At 40.8% G+C, this 20,140-nt stretch overlaps 1 protein-coding gene across 7 annotated transcripts in view; it reads left to right on the forward strand.

Annotated features, from left to right (window-relative positions):
- The window catches only part of LOC121289978, a 201,120-nt gene that overhangs the window by 131,906 nt on the left and 49,074 nt on the right, over window positions 1–20,140 (forward strand). For all 7 annotated transcript variants that reach the window (XM_041210004.1, XM_041210005.1, XM_041210006.1 and 4 more), the window contains 4 exons: window positions 8,945–9,005; window positions 9,460–9,685; window positions 18,175–18,236; window positions 18,553–18,668. In XM_041210004.1, coding sequence (XP_041065938.1) covers window positions 8,945–9,005; window positions 9,460–9,685; window positions 18,175–18,236; window positions 18,553–18,668 — 465 coding nt within the window. The remainder of the gene's footprint in view (window positions 1–8,944; window positions 9,006–9,459; window positions 9,686–18,174; window positions 18,237–18,552; window positions 18,669–20,140) is intronic.

Raw genomic sequence — 20,140 nt, forward strand, 5'->3', positions numbered from 1 at the left:
GCCAGTCGCGCGGGAGGGCAGGGGGTTGGTAATGGCTGGTAAAATATTAGTGCAGCTTCGACAAATCTAGGATGTTTGAAAAAATATGATATTCTGATACTTTAATTGTTTTTTTTACATATCTGTACAAAGCCACACTTGCTTAAAACTGTCAGGAAAATGAGTGGAATCAGCTCTGTTGCTCATTATTGATCTATCCTATGTGATTCTGCTTGTTCAGTGATACAACATTCAATTTGTTTAAGATGGATTATTAAATAATCTGGAATTATTAAAATTAAGGCCTAAAGTAAATTAAACTTTTGACTTTAATCACCTTTATTTTCAGTGGCACAATGGGGAGGGAAGGAGAATGTTACATTTTAACAAAATAAAATCTCAACATGGACTTGGAATTTTTGCAATAATCCATGTTTTGAGAAAATTACTTTTGAACAAGTTGTTGAGTGTTAAGATCCTGGAGAAAGTATTTAGGGCTGGTGGATTGTGACGAACTTTAATTTTGAATATAGTAAGAATATCAGGAGAGAAAGACTGTCTTAAGAACTTATAAGAGGAATGTTTATAGAATCAATTACCTCAAGCACAGTATCATAGCACATTATGACTTCTTTCCTTATCAAGTTGTGGTCATTATTTTTTATTTATTGTCTTTAACTAATTTCAGAATAACTAATTACAGATCTTGAGAAGTCATTTGCAAAATATAGTTAGAACTAACTGAAATGATTTTCTATAGAACAATTTGCCTTTTCTGAGAATATCAGAGAAAAATCCTGGACAGTTCGAAAGAAGTTACTTTTTTTTTGAATTTCTAAGTTTGAAGTAACTCGATCTAAGAGATGAGAACAATTTTAACTCTGCTTTCCTGCCTATATCCCACTCAATTGCTGCAATTTCCGGGCCTAGTAAGGAAAGTTACTCCACTGCCCTGGGATTCCACCACCCGTGTTCCTTCCATGGCCTCTTAAGTGCAAGGCTCTTCCAAAGCATCTTCCTTGTGACTTACCTGACACTTCCTTAGGCAATTGATATGATGGGTATAAAAGTTGTTTCACAATGATTAGAGAAACAGAAACAAAAATGATTGTGGTGGAACTGCATTGCATGAGCACACTTTGTGTGGGTGTGTAATGTGTGGAAATGTATCTTTATGTATAAGATGGCCAGTTTGAATTTTACTTCAAGTGCAGAAAATTTGGATTTGGTTAGATCTGCTTATTTTACTAGATGCTGATTTCAGGAGAATGTACAGGAGAATTTTATTTTTACTTGTAAACTGCTCCTTTATCTGAGCAGATTCATTTAACGTGCAGAATATTTGAGGTTTGCTTTTGTTTCCATTTCTCACAGTTGTTTGCCATTCTGGCATCATACTCAGTTCAGGACAGTGATGCATCCCATTCTAGCAGTTAATATTTGACAGATACAAAAATAGAATTACACACTTTAAAGACTTTTCATAACAACTGGGCAGTGGTGTGGTGGTATTATCTCTTGACTAGTAATCCAGACACTTAGGCCAATCCTCTGGGGACCTGGGTTCCAATGAGGTTCCACACAGCAGATGGTGGAATTTGAATTCAATCAATAAAAATCTGGAATTAAAAGTCTAAAGATGACCATGAAACTATTGTCGATTGTCGTAAAAACCCATCTGCTTCACTAATGTCCTTTAGGAAAGAAAATCTGCCATCCTTACCTGGTCTGGCCGACATGTGACTCTTAACTGCCCTCCAAAATGGCTTATCAAGCCACTCAGGTGTATCAAACCACTAGAAAATCAATAAGAAATGAAAGCAGACGGACGACCTAGAATTGACCTCGGCACCAGAAAGACAATGGCAAACTCAACCCTGTTGGTCCTGCAAAGTCCTCTTCACTAACATCTGGGGGCTTGTGCCAAAATGGGGAGAGCTGTCTCACAGACTAGTCAAGCAACAGCCTGACATAGTCATATCCATGGAAGCATACATTACAGATAATGCCCTAGACATTACTATCGCCATCCCTGGGTTTGTCCTGTCCCACCAGCTGGACAGACCCAGCAGAGGTGGCGACACAGGTGTATACAGTCAGGAGGGAGTTGCCATGGGAGTCATCAACATCAGCTCCAGACCCCATGAAGTTTCATGACATCAGGTCAAACATGGGCAAGGAAATCTGCTAATTACCACATACTGTCCTGCTACCACACCTCGGTCCCCCACCACCTCAGCTGATGAATCATTACTCCTCCATGTTGAACACCACTTGGAGGAAGCACTGAGGGTGGAAAAGGCACAGAATGTACTCTATGTACCCTGGATGGGGTACTTCAATCTCCATCACCAAGAGTGACTTGGTAACACAACTACTGACCGAGCTGGCCGAGTCCTAAAAGACATAGCTGCTAGACTAGATCTGAGGGGTGGTGAGGGAACCAACAAGAGGGCAAAACATACTTGACCTCATTCTCACCAACCTGCCTGCCGCAGATGCATCAGTCCATGATAGTATCAGTTGGAGTGACCACCGCACAGTCCTTGTGGAGATGAAGTCACGACTTCACATTAAGGATACCCTCCATCGTGTTGTATGACACTACCACCGTGCTAAATGGGATAGATACAAACAGATCTAGCAACTCAAGACTGGTCAACCATGAGGCGCTGTGGGCCATCAGCAGCAGCAAAATTGTACTCAAGCACAATCTGTAACCTCATAGCCTGGCATGTCCTGCACTCTACCGTTACCATCAAGCCAGGGGATCAACCCTGGTTCAATGTAGAGTGCAGGAGGGCATGCAGGAGCAGCACCAGGCATACCTAAAAATGAGGTGTCAACCTGGTGAAACCTCAACATAGGATACTTGCGTGCCAACAGCGGAAATCACAAGTGATAGACAGCGATTTCACAGCCAATGGATCAGATCTAACTCTGCAGTCCTGCCACATCCAGTTGTGAATGGTTGTGGACAATTAAACAACTCACTGGGGGAGGAGGCTCCACAAATATTCCCATCCTCAATGATGGAGGATCCCAGCACATCAATGCAAAAGATGAGGCTGAAGCTTTTGCAACAACCTTTAGCCAGAAGTGCTGAGTGGATGATCCATCTCGGCCTCTTCTGGAGGTCCCCAGCATCAAAGATGCCAGTCTTCAGCCAATTCAGCTCTGTGAAAGAAAGAGCTAAAGGCAATGAATACTGCAAAGGCTACGGGCCATGATAATATTCCAGCAATCGTACTGAAGACCTGTGCTCCAGAACTTGCCAAGCTGTTCCAGTACAACTACAACATTGGCATCTACCCAGTGATGTGAAAATTGCCCAGGTATGTCCTGTACACAAAAAGCAGGACAAATCCAACCCGCCTGATTACCTCCCCTCAATCTACTCTCGATCATCAGTAAAGTGATGGAAGGGGTCATCAACAGTGCTATCAAACAGCATTTCCTTAGCAATAACCTGCTCAGTTTGGGTTCTGCCAGGGTCACTTGGACAAAACAGCTGAACTCCAGAGGTGAGGTGAGAGTGTCTGCCCTTGACATGAAGGCAGCATTTAACCGAGTGTGATATCAAAGATCCCTAGCAAAACTGGAGTCAATGGGAATCGGGGAAAGCTCTCCGCTGGTTGCAGTCATACCTAGCAAGTTGTGGTTGTTGGAGGTTAATCATCTCAGTTCCAGGACATCACTGCAGGAGTTCCTCAGGGTAGTATCCACAGCCCAGCCATCTTCAACTGTTTCATCAATGACCTTCCCTCTATCATAAGGTCAGAAGTGGGAATGCTTACTGATGATTGCACAATGTTCAGCACCATTTGTGACTCCTCAGATACTGAAGCAGTCCATGTCCAAATGCAGCAAGACCTGGACAATATCCAGGCTTAGGCTGACAAATGGCAAGTAACATTCATGCCACACAAGTGTCAGGCAATGATCATCTCCCATCAAGTGAGAACCTAACCATCACCCCTTGACATTCAATGGCATTACCATCAGTAAACCACTATCAACATCCTGGGGCTTACCATTAACCAGAAACTGAGCTTATCTAGCTATATTAATAGTGTGACTACAAGAGCAGGTCAGAGGCTCAGAATCCTGCGGCGAGTAACTCACCTCCTGATTCCCCAAAGCCTGTCCACCATGTATAAGGCACAAGTCAGGAGGATGGAGTACTCTCCACTTGCCTGGATGAGTGCAGCTCCAACAACACTCAAGAAGCTTGACACCATCCAGGACAAAACAGCCCACTTGATTTGTACCCTACCCACAACCATTCACTCCCTCCAACACCACTGATGTACATTGGCAGTAGTGTGTACCATCTACAGGATGCACTGCAGGAACTCACCAAGGCTCCTTTGGCAGCACCTTCTAAATCCATGACTGCTACCATCTAGAAGGACAAGGGCAGCAGACACATGAACACCACCACTTTGAAGTTCCCCTCCAAGCCATTCACCATTCTTAGTTGGAAATATATCACCGTTCCTTCACTGTCGCTGGGTCAAAATCCTGGAACTCCCTCCCTAACAGCACTGTAGGTGTACCTACACCACATGTACTGTAGCGGTTCAAAAAAAACAGCTCACCACCACCTTCTGAAGGGCAGTTGGGGATTGGCTAGAATGCTGGCCTGGCCAGTGACGCTCACATTCCATGAATGAATATAAAAAAAAAGGTTGATGTATTGGTAATCTGGGTTCTTACTATCACATTGGCATCACCGTGTGAAAACTCCAAATTAATGCCTGAGTGCGTATAGCATTGGGTTTTACATTGCTCTGATAGCCGATAGTATTGCTGCTATTATTTGATCAGTAATATATTGCCTTCTATTTCCATTGTTGTGCCTTATTTACACTTTGAAATGCCCAGCCTATGATAACATTCATTAGGTATACATTTTGCAGAACTACTAATGTTTCACATTCTGATTCTCTACCTCACTAGACTTTAACAGGTTGGCTGCTTGTACACACTATGAATGACATGCTAAATAAGAAATGCTCAACACTTTAACTACTAATAAATGTTTAAATGCAACCAAGCACTCCTTTGAAATGACACCTTTAAAATTCCGAAATCAATAAAAACAAACAAATGTTTTGCACAACTTTATCTCACTTGAAATAAGCAAGTTATTCTTTTTTGAATAATATTTTTACTTTGATAAAAGGCATAAAACAAAAGTATAAGTTGTTGGATGTATTTTTATTAATTACCTATCAATTTATAGCCACTGCCACTCCTGAAGTTGTTGACTCATGTTGGCTTACAGGCCAACCTTGCCTATATGGCTATTATGTGTCTCGTGTTTCATGGAAGGCCTCACAATTAGACTATCCTGTCCTCACCATGCTCACGCACCTTCCAATCAGGACTATTGCTCAGCAGAAAAAAGTGGAAATCCTGGCTGACTACCCCTTCCCATCACTCCCTAGCCCAGGGAAGTCAAGGTCAACTGCTGTGCCACTACTAGGGTTGCCAACTGTGTTTAATTGTATTCCTGGAGGTTTCATCACATGACTTTCCCCTATGCTCCAGCCATTAGTCGGCCATCGCATCCATCATTGTGATGCACTGCCTTCCTAAGTTAATTGGAAAGCAAAAAGACTCATCACCCAATTGGATGATGCTTGACTGTTAGCCAAACAGCCCTTTTTCCCCATTTTCAATATTTTTATAGCTGGTGAAGAGAAATGTTCCAAGAATTTTTTTTTATAAATTAGAAGAAAAACATCTTTTTTAATGTCCTGATGATTTTTCTCCAGGGTTGCACACAGCAGTGTCCTGGAGATTGATTTTCAATTCTTGGAGATTCCAGGCCAATCTTGGAGGGTTGGCAGCCATAGCCCCTATTATTACCTTAAACGTGTTCAACAAAATTGGCAGAGACAAGGGCCAGAATTTTACGAGCTTTGAAGCAGGAAGGCAGGAAACTTGGTGTAGTTTGGCATTGGGTGACATGCCCGATATCTTCCCACCACCAGGCCATTTTGGTCTCTTGAGAATCTCCGATTTTAGTCTTTCACCATTAACAGCCATGTCTTAAACTGCCTGGGCCTCAAGCTCCCTCCCTAACTCACTCTCCTCTCTGCTGCACATTCCTCCTTACTGCTTAAAACTCTTTTTGACCAAACTTTTAATCATTTCTGCTGAGATCTCATTCAGTTTTGTATCAAATTTTGTTTGATACTACTCCTGTGAAGTGCCTTGGAATGTTTTACCTTGTTAAAGGTGCTATGCAAATACAAGTTTTTGTTGAGGACAACTGTAATCTCAGAATATTCGCCAATCCATTGTCCTGTGCAATGTTTGAACAATTCACTAACCACTTATTTTAAAAATGAAAATGTTTTTAAATGTCTGTGTCAGGAAGAAATGATGAATTTGATTTCCACAGTAGGTGATCCATTTGAGACAGCAGCATGCTCTGTATAGCCTCTGTCATTTTAAGATTGTGTTCACTAAACTGTAAACCTGGTTACAACATAGATTCAGAATTCAATGGAAAGTATTCTAATTTTTGTGCAATACATCATTCTCACAGGAGACTTATTAAGCTACAATATTTTTGTTGAGAACAATACCAGAGGGAATAAACTGCACTAAGAATGTATATATGGCATGGTTTCCAGTTCATATTGAGGACATATTCTGAGATTGGCAATGATTGTAAAGCTATGGTGCTAATATAAATTCTTCATCTTCAAAGTGACTTCCCTTATTTAACCCTGCTGTGAACACTAAAGCAATTACCAGGTTGTCAGAAAGACATCACAATAGGCTCAGCTTCTAATCAGTGACTTTGCTGTCCTTTTGACTTACATTTCAATTGCTATATTACCAGCCAGAATGAAGGTTTTGTTCAAGTCTTCAGTTTTATTTCTGGGCTCACTGAATATCTATAAAAAGAGTCCCAAGTTCACTCTCATGGTTTACAATGTTGTTTGAGGCTCTCAATTAAATTTTAGTTTTATTACACTATGCTGATCACTGATAACTCCAGATTTAGTCTGAATAATTTAACTGGCTTTGATCACTGTGGTGGCAATTTTTGTTCTATTACTGCCCAGTTGCACATAGATAGCAGTAGTGAAACCAAAATCAGGCAGCAAATAGTCATGACAACTTACTGCTGGGTTGACAACCATTCTAATTAACAGGTGGACTAGCAACCTGTCTCCCAAAACTCCCATTAGAAACAGATAGGGATATTCACACTTATGCACATAGGTGTCAAATGATACAATTCAGATCCCAATGCTGTTTTACTCTCTGCCAGTCTGACAATTTCCAGATTTTGCTCCTGTGATACAAGTCTGTAGGTGACTAGTTCCAGTGATGCGGAATCCTCGTGTGTTGTTGGGTGAAGCTTTTGGAGGTAGTTGATGTGGGTTTTGCACCTTAATTCAATTTGAAATGTTATCTAGTTGCTGCCTTAGGTTTTGCAGTCATTGCCTGCAGCTCCACAGAGCTGCTGTTTTTTGATTCCCGTGCTAAATACAGCTCCCCTTAAGCCACTGTGGAAGGTACTTTTCAAGTGGACTCCTTGCCTGACTTTGTACATACATGTCGTCAAGATACCTTAAGGGGAATATGTTCTGCATAGAGAACTCGCCAATTATATTGTAAGGAGGATCCACCAAAAAAGCTGATTAGTTCCCACACTGATTCTTTGTTGCCTTATATCCCCGCGCCACCACCTCCAGTCCAATTGATGAACATATATGCAAGAATATTTACAGATTCCTCTGAAAACATGTGACATGTTGGTTCCTTCACCAGCAGCAAATATTTGAGCCTGTGTACTCATTTTCAACTCTACAAATGATCTAACAGAACTTTGCAGTGGAGCAGTTCTAAGTACCAGCATTAAATAGTAATCATGGGCACCACCCTTTTATGTGGGAGCCTCGAGCATTTACTGAAGGATTTTTGTATGCATTCTCTCATTCCTCAGATTGCCCTTTGTCATTAATTCACAAACACAATCTAGCTACATGTCTATCATTAAGAAAGTTTGTCCAACTTTCTAACGAACCTTTCCTTTGCTTGTCCACATTCTCCTTGTCAGTTCTTTTTGGCTCATTGTCTCTTTTCTATGGATCTACCTTTGTGTCAGGACTGTAGAAGGAGTGAAGCTATCATTCTCTTTTGTAGGTACAGCTAAATCCCCTGTGTCCAGCATGCTTGCAGCTGCTCCAAGTGTGCCTTGATGCTGCCATTTCAGAGCTGCTGATGCATTTGCCTGGTTTTATCTATTACCCAATGCTTTCATTGTCTTTTAAATAAAAAATTAGCATAGTCAGTTTTTTTTATTTCCACCTGTGCTGTACCTTGGCCAGAAATGGCCTTTCAAGTTACCTGATGGCACCTACCAAAAAATGTTTTAAGTGTACTTGCATTGTGTGGACCAGGCAAGATGTTATTTGGATCCGATGGTCATTCTGATTTTTATTTATACTGTGATTCTGTCCAGCAGTTCCCACTAGTTTCTTAAGCTCCAAAGCAGCAATACTGCTGCAAGTTTTATTAAAAAAAATAAAAATTTGGCCAGCTTTGCTGACAATTTCACTTAATTTCAAGTTGAACTCCTTGACAGATTCAATACACAGGATAGGTTATGATTTTATGATAGCTGGACTCCTTGCTAAGTTTTTGGGATGGATCTAGATATGCTAGTCTTTGATCTGCAAAGCAGTGAACAAATTCCTTCAGCAATTCCAGCTTGTTTATTATGTTCTGAAATGACCATTTATGAAAGGACACAATTTATAATGAAAGAAATATTCACCATGTTTCTGTGGTTGTGGGGCTTGAAGCTGTTAAGTGGCACTTTGCATTACTTGTCAATCTAAAATTCTGCTAACCAGAGCTCAAGTATTTTTGGCTGCTCTCAAGTAATAGTTGGTTCAGTTGAAGATTTTAAATGCATTGCTTCTATCTTCAGAAATACTTTTAGGGTGAAGAGATCCCCGAAGCGTTCCTCACTATCTGAAGCATCCTCGCAGGTCAGTAAACATAGATTCAAGTTAATTCCAGAACCCTTAACTACAGTATTACATTGACTTTGTGGACAAATGGAAGGAGACAGGAGGGGTAATTGAGGGAGTTGGAGGAAGGCTGTAACTGTACAAAAGGTTAATTCAAGAGTAATAAAACAGTCTGTGGACTTAAATTTTAGTCTTTTTTGACACACTATCAGTTTTAATGTTACAGTGTACAACATATTTGTTAGCCTTGATATCCTAGTTTGGAAGCCAGATATTCTGATATAAAAGCTTGATATAAGCATTTTCCTAAAGGAACATGAGTATTTTGCAAAGTAATGCTTGCGTTTGTAATTTATAATGCTTTGGTTGTGCTACAAGCTCCTGACAGACCAAGTATACCTTCTAAAGAGATTCTTTAAGCTGGTAATGCTGCTTGATTTCAAGATGAATATTTTTGATGCTAACATCTTAGGAATCAACCCCACTTACTACCCCTGAGACCCCACAAGTAATTGGCACGGTGGAACATGCCACTGATGAAGAGAAACTGGCATCTTCAGTGACAAACCAGAAATGGTCCTACTCTGGAATACAAAGCGAATTGGAAGAAGATAAACCCGATTATCCCCAGCCTTCAGATCTTTCTGCATTCGTGAATGAGAATTCTGAATTTGTAAATGAGAACTATTCTTCAGCGGGTAAGTTTCAAACTGCTGTACAAATTTATAATTTAATTTGGCAACAAGTAGGTGACTGGATATAATTATGTTGTTATTTCTCATTGGATATATTATATAAAACCAGAATTACACAGCATGTGTGATTTTTAATTGAATCACCTCTGTGTATCGCTGACCTTTGCTTATATATCAGCACGTGGGGTGTTGTGGAGTGTACACTAATTATTTCTGCTTTTCATTTTTGAAATCAGGGTAAGTTACTGTTCTGATAAACGTAACTGAGAGTAAACAGTGTATACCGGCGTTTCATTTTGGAAGATTGATACAAATGTGGATTTTAGCCCTCAGTGTTCTTCCACAAGCACAGTATACTTGAATTTCTGACCAAGGCCACGACATTAGTCTAGTAGATCACGAATCAGAATTGAGAGAATAGGTGAGACCCAGTTCTGCTGAGTTTCTATCTGTTTCTGCCATTTCGCAAAGTTTCAGTGAAAGGAGATGTGGGTGAATCTTAGGCCCATCAGGATTGGGGCAACCACAGAGGCCCAAGGTTCATCAGAAATTGGATTGTGGGCATCATCTCTATAACTCTGGAAAGCTGTGGATGCCAACTGGGCATTCAGAGGCAGCAGCTCGCTGGCTTGTGTCACGCCAGTTTGGGACACCTGAGATACTAGTTGTGACTGTAAGGCAGGTCCTGGAGAGGATGGTGTTGTGATAATAGCTGATTGCGGTTGTGGACTCCAGTATTAGATACTATAGGATACTCTGCATAATGTATGGGGTCACCTGACCTGGGAGTCAAAGGTCAGATAGCACATGTTAGACCCTGCCTTGATAGAATTCAGACACTGCGGATATGTGTTTGTGTTAGGAAGTTAGCTCAGCTACAATGTCGACGGCCTGTGTGCATCATTAAAATAAAACAAGAAACAAGACATGGTGTCAGAAGTAAACTAAACACAACAATGGAGTTTCTGAAACCACCTATAGAGCTCAGTTTGGAGAGCAATCTTGCATAAAACTGGAGGAGGTTCCGGCAGTGATTCAAGCTGTACCTCACAGCAACGGGCAGTGATAAAAAAGACCCTTTGGTACAGTCTTCCATCTTTGCATAGCAGGGGAAGCAGCCCTAGAAGTCTACAACACATTCACGTTTGAAAGTGATGAGAAACAAAATGACTTGAAAGAAATAATGGAAAAATGCAAAGCCTACTACAGCCCTAAGGAAAACATCAAGTATGAAAGATACAAATTTTTTACGTGCGCACAAGGCAGTGACAACATTAGTTAGTATGTAACTGAGCTGAGAAAATGAGTTAAATTGTGTGAATTTGGAGAGCTTGAAGAATCACTCATCCGAGATAGAATAATTTGCAGGATCGCAAATGACCAGTGGCATACACTTCAAAGGCAATGATGGAAACACAGCAGCGATAAGCCCAAATAGAGAAAGAAATGCTAGCAATTGTGTTTGGCCTAAAATGCTTCCACCAATTTGTCGATGGCAAAGACACGGAGGCAGAGTCTGATCATAAGCTTTTGGAAGCTATACTTAAAAAGCCCCTGAACTGTGCACCACCAAGAATCCAAAGATTACTAATGCATCTGCAGAAATACCAGGTCAGAGTTAAATACAAACTGGGCAAGGAAATGTACATCTCAGACACTCTGCCAAGTACATACTTGCCCATCACGGAGGAAGAGGATAAAGAAACGGAAGCACAGGTTCACATGCTGACAAAGAACTTACCTGTGGCTGTATCCAAACTGCAAACTGCTGTATCCAAGAACAACGTCACTCTGAGAAAACTGCAGCAGATTGTGCAAACTGGCTGGCCCACACATCCGAGCAGAGCCCCTTCTGAGTTTAAAAGGAATTGCCCTTACAGTTACATGTTGATGGCAAGAGAAAAACCCAAAAATCTGGTCAAGTTTGTGGCAGGTCATAAGAACTGGCATTACGGCTCTTGCAAACTGCCATCATAAATGCTTCAATATCATTTGAACCTATATGCACATCATTCCAGCATAGATTCTGGTATAAAGGGTTAACAGAAATGATATGCAAATCTATGAGGCACATGATGATGTAGTACTGACACCAGTGAGCTATGTGTTAGACTCTCTCTCAAGAGAGAGAGTTGGAGCACCATGCCTAAGAGCAACATGCCTACTCTGTTAGATGTATTACTAATAAACAAGTGTTAAGCAGATACCAGAGTATGACCGCAGTCTGTCTACTAACCAAGTCCCACGCCTAAAGTGCACAGATAGAAGGACCATTTCAGAACATATGTTGGTTGATCGTCTTGATGCTTTGGAATTGATGTTTTTTGCACCCAAAAATAGGCTGAACTTTGTCCCGTTGTGTCTTGGTGTCAGTGTGTGTTCCACTATGCTAAATTTATACTCTACTGGAGCAATTAAAATCAGGGATGCTGAAGACACCAGAATTAGAAGAGCAGAGATACTGAGGGTTGTAGGACTGGAGGAGATCACTGAGATAGGGAGGGGTGAGATCATTGAGGGATTGGAAACAAGGATGAGAATTTTAAAATTGAGGCATCGCTTAACCAGGAACCAATGTAGATCAGTGGGCACGGGTTTTTTTTCATTTTAAAGTTACACCCCTTTTTCTGGATTCTCCTACAACAGGAGATAAGTTTCTCTATCGTATCACATTCTTTAGTCATCTCAAACACCTTAATTTGATCACTCTTTAATATTTTATGTTAAAGGGAATACAAGCCTAGTCTGTGTAACATGTCCTCAAAGTTGAACTCTTTTAGCCCGTTATCATTCTACTGAGTTTACACATCATTCCCCCATGGCTAATATAACCTTCCTGAAGTTTGGTGCCCACAATTGAATGTAGTATTCTAAATGGGATCCAACCAGAACCCTGTATAGCTTGCACCCTTTGTATTTTAGCTATCTTCAGGTTAAAAAGCAACATTTCAAACATCTTTTGGCTTATTTTTTGAACTTGTCCACTTGTTTTTAGTGATTTCTGTAAATGGACCCCTTAATTTTCCTGCTTATCTACAGTTCCTCGCTTCTTGCTGTTTAAAAAATACCCTGGTAGGAACATAGGGCTTACGACCAGGAGTAGGCCATTCAGCCCTTCGAGCCTGCTCCACCATTCAGTAAGATCATGCCTGAGCTGGTTGTGTCTCAACGATACTTTGCCGTCTGCCCCCCATAACCCTTGACTCCCTTGTCGACCAAAAACCTGTCTAACTCTGCCTTGAATAAATTCAATGACTCTGCCTCCACTACATTCTGGGGAAGAGAATTCCACATACTATCAACCCTTTGGGAGAAAAAATTTCTCCTGATATCCGAATTAAATGATAGACTTCTTATTCTTAAACTGTGTCCCCTGGTTCTTAGTCTGTTCCACAAGTAGAAATATCTTGCCAATATTTACCTTATCAAATCCCCTCAGGATCTTATGTATTTCAATAATAAACCTCTCATTCTCATAAACCCTATAGGCTTAACCTGTCTAATCTTTTTTCATTAGGTAAGCCCTTCACCCCAGGAATGAGTCGAGTGAACCTTCTCTGAACTGCTTCTAACACAATTATATCTTTTTTTCAAATAAGGAGACCAAAACTGTACACAGTATTCCAGATGTGGAACTGTACAGCTGCAGTAAAACTTCCCTACTTTGATATCTCATTCCCTTTGCAGTAAATACCAACATTCCAATTGCCTTCTTAATCACTTGCTGTACCTGCATACTAACTTTTTGTGATTCGTGTACCAGGACACCCAGATCCCTCTGATCCACTGAGTTCTGCAATATCTCTCCATTTAAATAGTGTGCTGCTTTTCTATTCTTCCTGCCAAAGTGGACAAGTTCACATTTTCCCACATTACACTACATCTGCTAAGTTTTTGCCCACTCACTTAATCTACCTACATTCTTTTGCAGGCTATTTCTTCTTGGCTACTTATTTTCCTACCTATCTTGCTGTCATCGGCAAATTTAGCCACCATATATTTGGTCCCTCCACCCAAATCATTGATGTAGATTGTAAATATTTGAAATCTATCTCTTTGACATTAAAAGTGGATGACCTCATACTTTCACACATTGAAGTCCATTTTGTCGACTCACTTAATCTATCAATATTCCTTTGCAACTTTCTGCTCCCACCTGCAGCACCAGCTAACTTAGTGTTGTTACCAAAGTTGAATGTATGGCTCTCTATTCCTTCATCCAAGCCATTTACAAATATATTGAAAAGCTGTGGCCTCAGTACAGAAACCTGGTAAACACCACTAGTCATGTGCTGCCAATTTGAGCACATATCCATTACCCCTACACTCTGGGCTGGATTTTTGTCAAGGAGAAGGGGTTTTGAGAGTTGGTAAATTTCCCGACTCTGTGATCTTGGAAGAACCTGGCTGCCCTATTTTCATATCAGGGAGGTGGGCATGGGCGGGAGACGGGTTCACTGCCTGCAGAGACAGGCCCGAGGTGGTAGTGGAAGTGGGTGAGGCCTGTGTTTAGATCATCAGTCCAGTTGTTTTCGTGGTTGTTGGGCCCTCGAGCCCTCAACCCCACCCACCCCCATGCCAATTTCATGCCCCCTCAAATCTCTTATGCCTACTCACCAATTATGCACTAGGTACATATAAAATGAACCATGTAATAACATGGCAAGTCTTTGAAATGCTCAATTGAAAGAAAAAAGCCAATTCAAAGTCCCTTTGAAAAACACTACCTCTCCATTATCGGTCAGTCAAACACAGGCAGAGAACATATTTAATCTTATGTAAATAAATGCACAGGCATTAAAAAAACACTCCAAAGAAAATTCAAGTAATTAAAAAGTAATAAAGACAAAGTTAGACAAAGCTAGCTGTCCCATTTGCAACTGTGTAAACAAACCTCTGTGAAACTGAGTCAGCCAAGCATTTGCAATGAGCCCATCTGGCAACAGTATCAAAAGAAGCAGGCTGAACAGATTGCCAAATATCTGTTTTTCCAGGTGGCCTCCAGGAAAGAGGAGGGCTAATTAGGGACAATAGCAGTAATCTGTGTGTGGACGCGGAGGTTGTAGGCATGATTCTTAGTGAATACAAAAGAGAGAGATGATAGAGACATTGCAATAAGGGAGGAGGAGTGTGAAGTATTAGATGATGTAGATAATGTAGTGTGAGGGGAAATATTAAACAGTTTAACATCATTGCAAGTGGATAAGTTCCCAGGTCTGGCTGAAATATATCCTTGGTTGTTAAAAGAAGCAAGAGGAAAAAATAGCAGAGGTTCTGACCATCATTTTCCAATTCTCTTTAGCTACAGATGTGGTGCTAGAGGGCTGGAGGACAGCTAATGCTGTACCATTGTTTTAATAAGGGAAAGGAATAGGTTGAGTTATTATAGGACAATCAGCTGAATTTCAGAGGTGGAAAAATTATGGGAAAATGTTCTGAGAGATGGAATAAATCTCCACTTAGAAAGACAAGGATTAATTAAAGACAGTCAGCATGAATTTATTAAGGGAAGGTCATGTCTGACTAACATGATCAGATTTCTTGAGGCAGTAACCAGGAGGGTATGGCATTTTATGCAGTCTATATGGATCTTAGCAAGCTTTTTAATAAGGATCCACACTGCAAATTGGTCACAAAGGTAAAATCCCATGGGATCCAAGGTAAATGGCAAGTTAGATCTGAAATTGGCTCAGGGAACAAAGTAATAGACAATGGATGTTTTTGTGACTGGAGGGCTGTGATGTTCTGCAGGGCTCAGTGCTAGGTCCCTTGTTTTTTTGTGGTATATATCTATGATTTGGACTTGAATGTTGGGGGAATGATGAAAAAACTTGAAGAAAGCTGTAGACTGCAGGAAGGTGTCAATGGACAAGTATGGTGGACCGGACAGTGGTAAGGGGTGCATGTCTACATGTCCATGAATGTGGCTAAACAGATAGTTAAGGTGGTCAAGAAGGCATATGGGTTACTTGCCTTTATTAGCAGGAACATAGAATATAAAAGCAGAGAGGTTATACTGGAACTATATAAAATGTTTGCTAGGCCACAGCTGGAATACTGCCTGCAGTTATGGACACAGCACTATAGGAAAGATATGATTACAATGGAGAGGGTACAGAGAAGATTTATGAGGATGCTGCCTGGGTCGGAGAATTTTAGTTATGAGGAAAGATTGAATAGGCTAGGGTTGTTTTCTTTGGAACAAATAGGGCTAAGGAGAGACCTAACTGAAGCATATAAAATTATGAGGGGTCTGGATAGAGTGGATAGGAAGACCTTATTCCCTTTGATTGATGACTCCATAACCAATGGGCATAGATTTAAGGCAAGAGGTAGGAGATTTAGAAGGGGATTCGAGAGGAATTTTCTTTCTTCCAGAGGGTAGGGGGAAGTTGATACTCACTGGCTGAAAGGGTAGTAGAGGTAGAAATATTCATAAAATTTAAAAAGTACTTGGATGTGCACTTGAAGTCTTGTAATCTGCAAAGCTATGAACCAAGAGCTGGAAAGTGGAATTAGACTGGATAGCAATTTGTCGGCCGGCATGGGCATGATGGGCTGAATGGTGTGCATTCGTATTATAAATTTCTATGTTCATACATCAAATCTTAGCAGGTAGTTCTGTTAACCCGAAGAGAGAGATTGATTTATTTTAAATTTTGAAAATACACAGTGATTTTTAAAGCAGTTGAAGCACTCTTGACATAAGACAGAAAACAAGATTTTAATAGTGAATGGCCAATGAAACACTGTATGCAGTGTTAGGAGTGTAAAGCAGAGTAAAATAACGGTCTGGTTATGTGGGGAGGAAGGTAAGTGCAATCTTGACATTTTATTGGGTAATTGAAATAAGCAGGAGACAGATGTTAACAAGCTTGAAATTGAGGGCAATAAAACCTGGTAAGTGCAAACAAATCATAAATGTAAAATATGTAACAGTTCAGAATATGATCGAGTATTTCAATTAAGATGTTTCTGTAATAATCCATTTAATATCAGAACATTACGACTTCACTGTAACATAGCTTTGTAGTTCAACTTGATCCAGTGCCAGTATGATTTCTATGTTATTCGTTCAGTAGAAAAATTTGTTTGGAGTCAAAAATAAAATAATTATCTGAATTTAAATAACGAAATAATGGAAAAGATCATGAAGGTCTACAAGTTGGACCAGATCTGAATGGCCAAAAGATTTAATAGTTAATACTGCAGGGTCTCAAATTAGGAAGGAAATCAGTCCATAGCCATTGATCATCTGAAAAGAATCTGAGAATTTACATTGGAAATCTTATAAAAACTATTTCAACAATCCCTGCTTATTAATTGTATATATTTGAATTGATTATGTAAAAGCTTTTTGTAAAAGCTGCCATGTGTCCTACATTACAACAGTATCCATACTTTAAAATGTACTTTACTGCCAGTGAGGCACTTTGAAACATCAAGGCCAGAATTTTGAATTTGGTGTGTGGGGGTGGGCCTGGCATGCCGACATGTAAAATGATGCGTGGTGGTTGGGCACGCTTCCCGACTTCACCGTGCATCATTTAGATCTTTCGTTCGGTGGGCATGCAGCTGCCAAACTGTCAAAGGCCTGTTAAAGCCATTAGGGAACTAATTTAGATAATTAACAGCGCTGCCCGTCCAACCTTAGGATGAGGTTTCCTGAAGGTTTAATAAAATCAATAAATAAATTCTGATAAATTGACAAACATATCCCAGCTCATGTGACACTGTCACATGAGGAGACACGTGTAAATAATTTTTACCTTTATTTAAAAATTTCAATATGAACTTAATCTCCCTGAGGCAGCTTCGTGACTCAGGGAGATTTCTGCGTGCGAAAGAGCGCAGGCCCCGACTCTCCTTCCTCGCCCACCCACACGAGTAGTGCTGACCGGCCTTGCGTCACGCAAATGGTGGTGCTCAGCTGATCAAGGGCAGTGATCGGCTCCGCACCTGCTCCCGACTGGCCCGCCCGACATTCAGAAAATTCTTCCCCCAAGCTTTTGTGAAAAATGCTACATAAATGCAAGACTTTTTTGCCCTTTTAATTTGAACCCATGCCTGTACTTAGGCATGCATACTACTCAAAGAACCCAATTTTTAATATTTCTTATAACTGCAATAAACTATCAAGTCAAATGTCCCCCTATGCATTATTTCTCTCCTTGCATTTCATGGCCATGTTTTACTTCCCTTATTCAGCTTGCTGTGATATGATAGCTTTCAAGGTGATCTTGGGCAATATGTCAAATAGACACACTAGGCATTCTTGTGGTTTGCACAATCTGCCAAAATACCACCGTGATTATGTGGGTGCTTACAGAAAAATAAGAATGTGCTGTAGCCAAAATGATTTAGAATATAGTCCTTTCCATTGACACTATGCAATATGTAGATCTTGCACAGAGTCCATTATTCAGAATCTACTTGTGAAGCCCACTCTATTCTGTTGTCTAAATTTGCTTTCTTACTGCTTTATTTTACAGTTTTGGGATATGAACATTCTTTAGAAATAGAGTACATGGAAAAAATTGGTTCATCATCACCTGTAAGTATTAATTTCATGTTAAACCCTGATGACAAAAAGTTGTTGAGTAGTTGAACTATCTTAAATCCCATTGAGCTTGTTTTAGGGAAAATGCCAAACTTAGCCACTTAACTGATGAAGCTATTTATAGGATGCATACTAAGGTCAAATTGTGCTCGAGATACTTTCTACCTATGCTAATTTTTAATTGAGGTATAGGGTGCTGAATGTCCTTGGGGCATTCTTCCGCTTTTCAGCTGTAACTTTGGTGTTATTACTACCGGATAATTATACCCAATTCTGAAAGTAATGCTATTCTGCTTTTCTTTTCTTTTAGCACCATGATACAAATGCAAAAAAACAGTCCATGTACTTAAAGATTGATTCTCTGAAAGACAGTCCAATAAAATGTCCTCCCATCAGACTATCTGACTCAACCACTCCTTGTTCAGGGTATGTATTCAAAGTCTTCCTTTGATTAATCTGGTGTGTTTTGAGAGGACAGAGATTGATTCATTTTCTAAATACAAGGATCTTTACAATTGCTTTCTCATTTCCTGCAGATTTTTTTGTTTTGACCACTAAAGTCCTAAGTGAGTCTTTGTTTAAATGAATAAATTTAAAAAATTCTGGTGACCATTTTTTTCTTAAAACTTTTTTTGCTGAAAACATCATTCAAGCAAAATGGTTTAAGAAATTCTAGGGGGAGAATTTCCCCTCCATCGGTGGGGGTTGTGTGGGGGCGGGGCAGGAGCGGGCCCGAATATGATCGGCGCCCCCCAATCGGGTCCGCGCTGCCATTTTACGTGGGCGGGCTCTCTGTGCAGGCGGGGGGGGGTATTCCCTGAGTCGGGGCTGCATGTGCGCGGAAGAGCGCAGAAATCTGTGCCTCAGGGAGATTAGTTTAAGGTTTAAAAATTTTAATAAAGAAAAGAAAACGTTTTGAGACATGTCCCCTCATGTGACACTGCCAACTGAGCTGGGACATGTCAAGGAACATTAATGAAGAAATGTATTTAATTTATAAACCCTTCATGAAACCTCATCCTGCCCTTGGATGAGGTTCCATGAAAAATGCAAAGGCCGCCTGGGCTCTTCGCCTGCCTCCCCAGCCTTAAGGTTATTACTTTAATTAATATTTAACAGGCCTTAATAGGCCTTTGACAGTTTGGCGGGCACGCAGCCGACTTGGCTGTGCGCCCGCCGAACTGAAAATCTAAATTACGTGCGGTGACGTGGGGATGCCTGCCCAACGTCGCTGTGTACCATTTTATGCCTTGGCAAGCACCCCCCACCCCCGCTCGCCGAGCTGAAAATTCTGGGCCTAAAGTCCAAGAATGTGAATACTTGGTATGATCTCCATCTACCTATTGCCCAATTAACACTCAAAAATTCTGTGGTAGTCAGATGATTTTTTTGTTATTCTTTCATGGGATGTGGGCATCGCTGGCTAGGCCAGCATTTGTTGGCCATCCCTAATTTCCCCCTTGAACTGAATGGCTTGCTAGGCCATTTCAGAGGGCAGTTAATGGTCGACCACATTGCTGTGGGTTTGGAGTCACATGTAGGCCAGACCAGGTCAGGACGGCGGATCTCCTTCCCTAAAAGATGTTAGTGAAGCAGATGGGTTTTTAAGACAATCGACGATAGTTTCATGGTCACTATCACTGAGATTAGCTTTAGATTCCAGATTTATTTACTGAATTCAAATTCCACCCGTTGCCACGGCGGAGTTTGCACCCATGTGCCCGGAGCATTAGGCTCGGCCTCTGGATTACTAGTCCAGCAACATTACCACTACGCCACCATCTCCCCTCTTTTTGTTTTGAAGAACTGCTACTCACTGACCTCCCAACCGGCTTTCTGAGCAAGGTTTGAAATGAGACGCCACCGTTCCCACCCGAAACGTTGATTGAAATAATGCC

The sequence above is a fragment of the Carcharodon carcharias genome, chromosome 17 (genome assembly GCF_017639515.1).
Source record: "Carcharodon carcharias isolate sCarCar2 chromosome 17, sCarCar2.pri, whole genome shotgun sequence".
Taxonomy (NCBI): Eukaryota; Metazoa; Chordata; class Chondrichthyes; order Lamniformes; family Lamnidae; genus Carcharodon; species Carcharodon carcharias.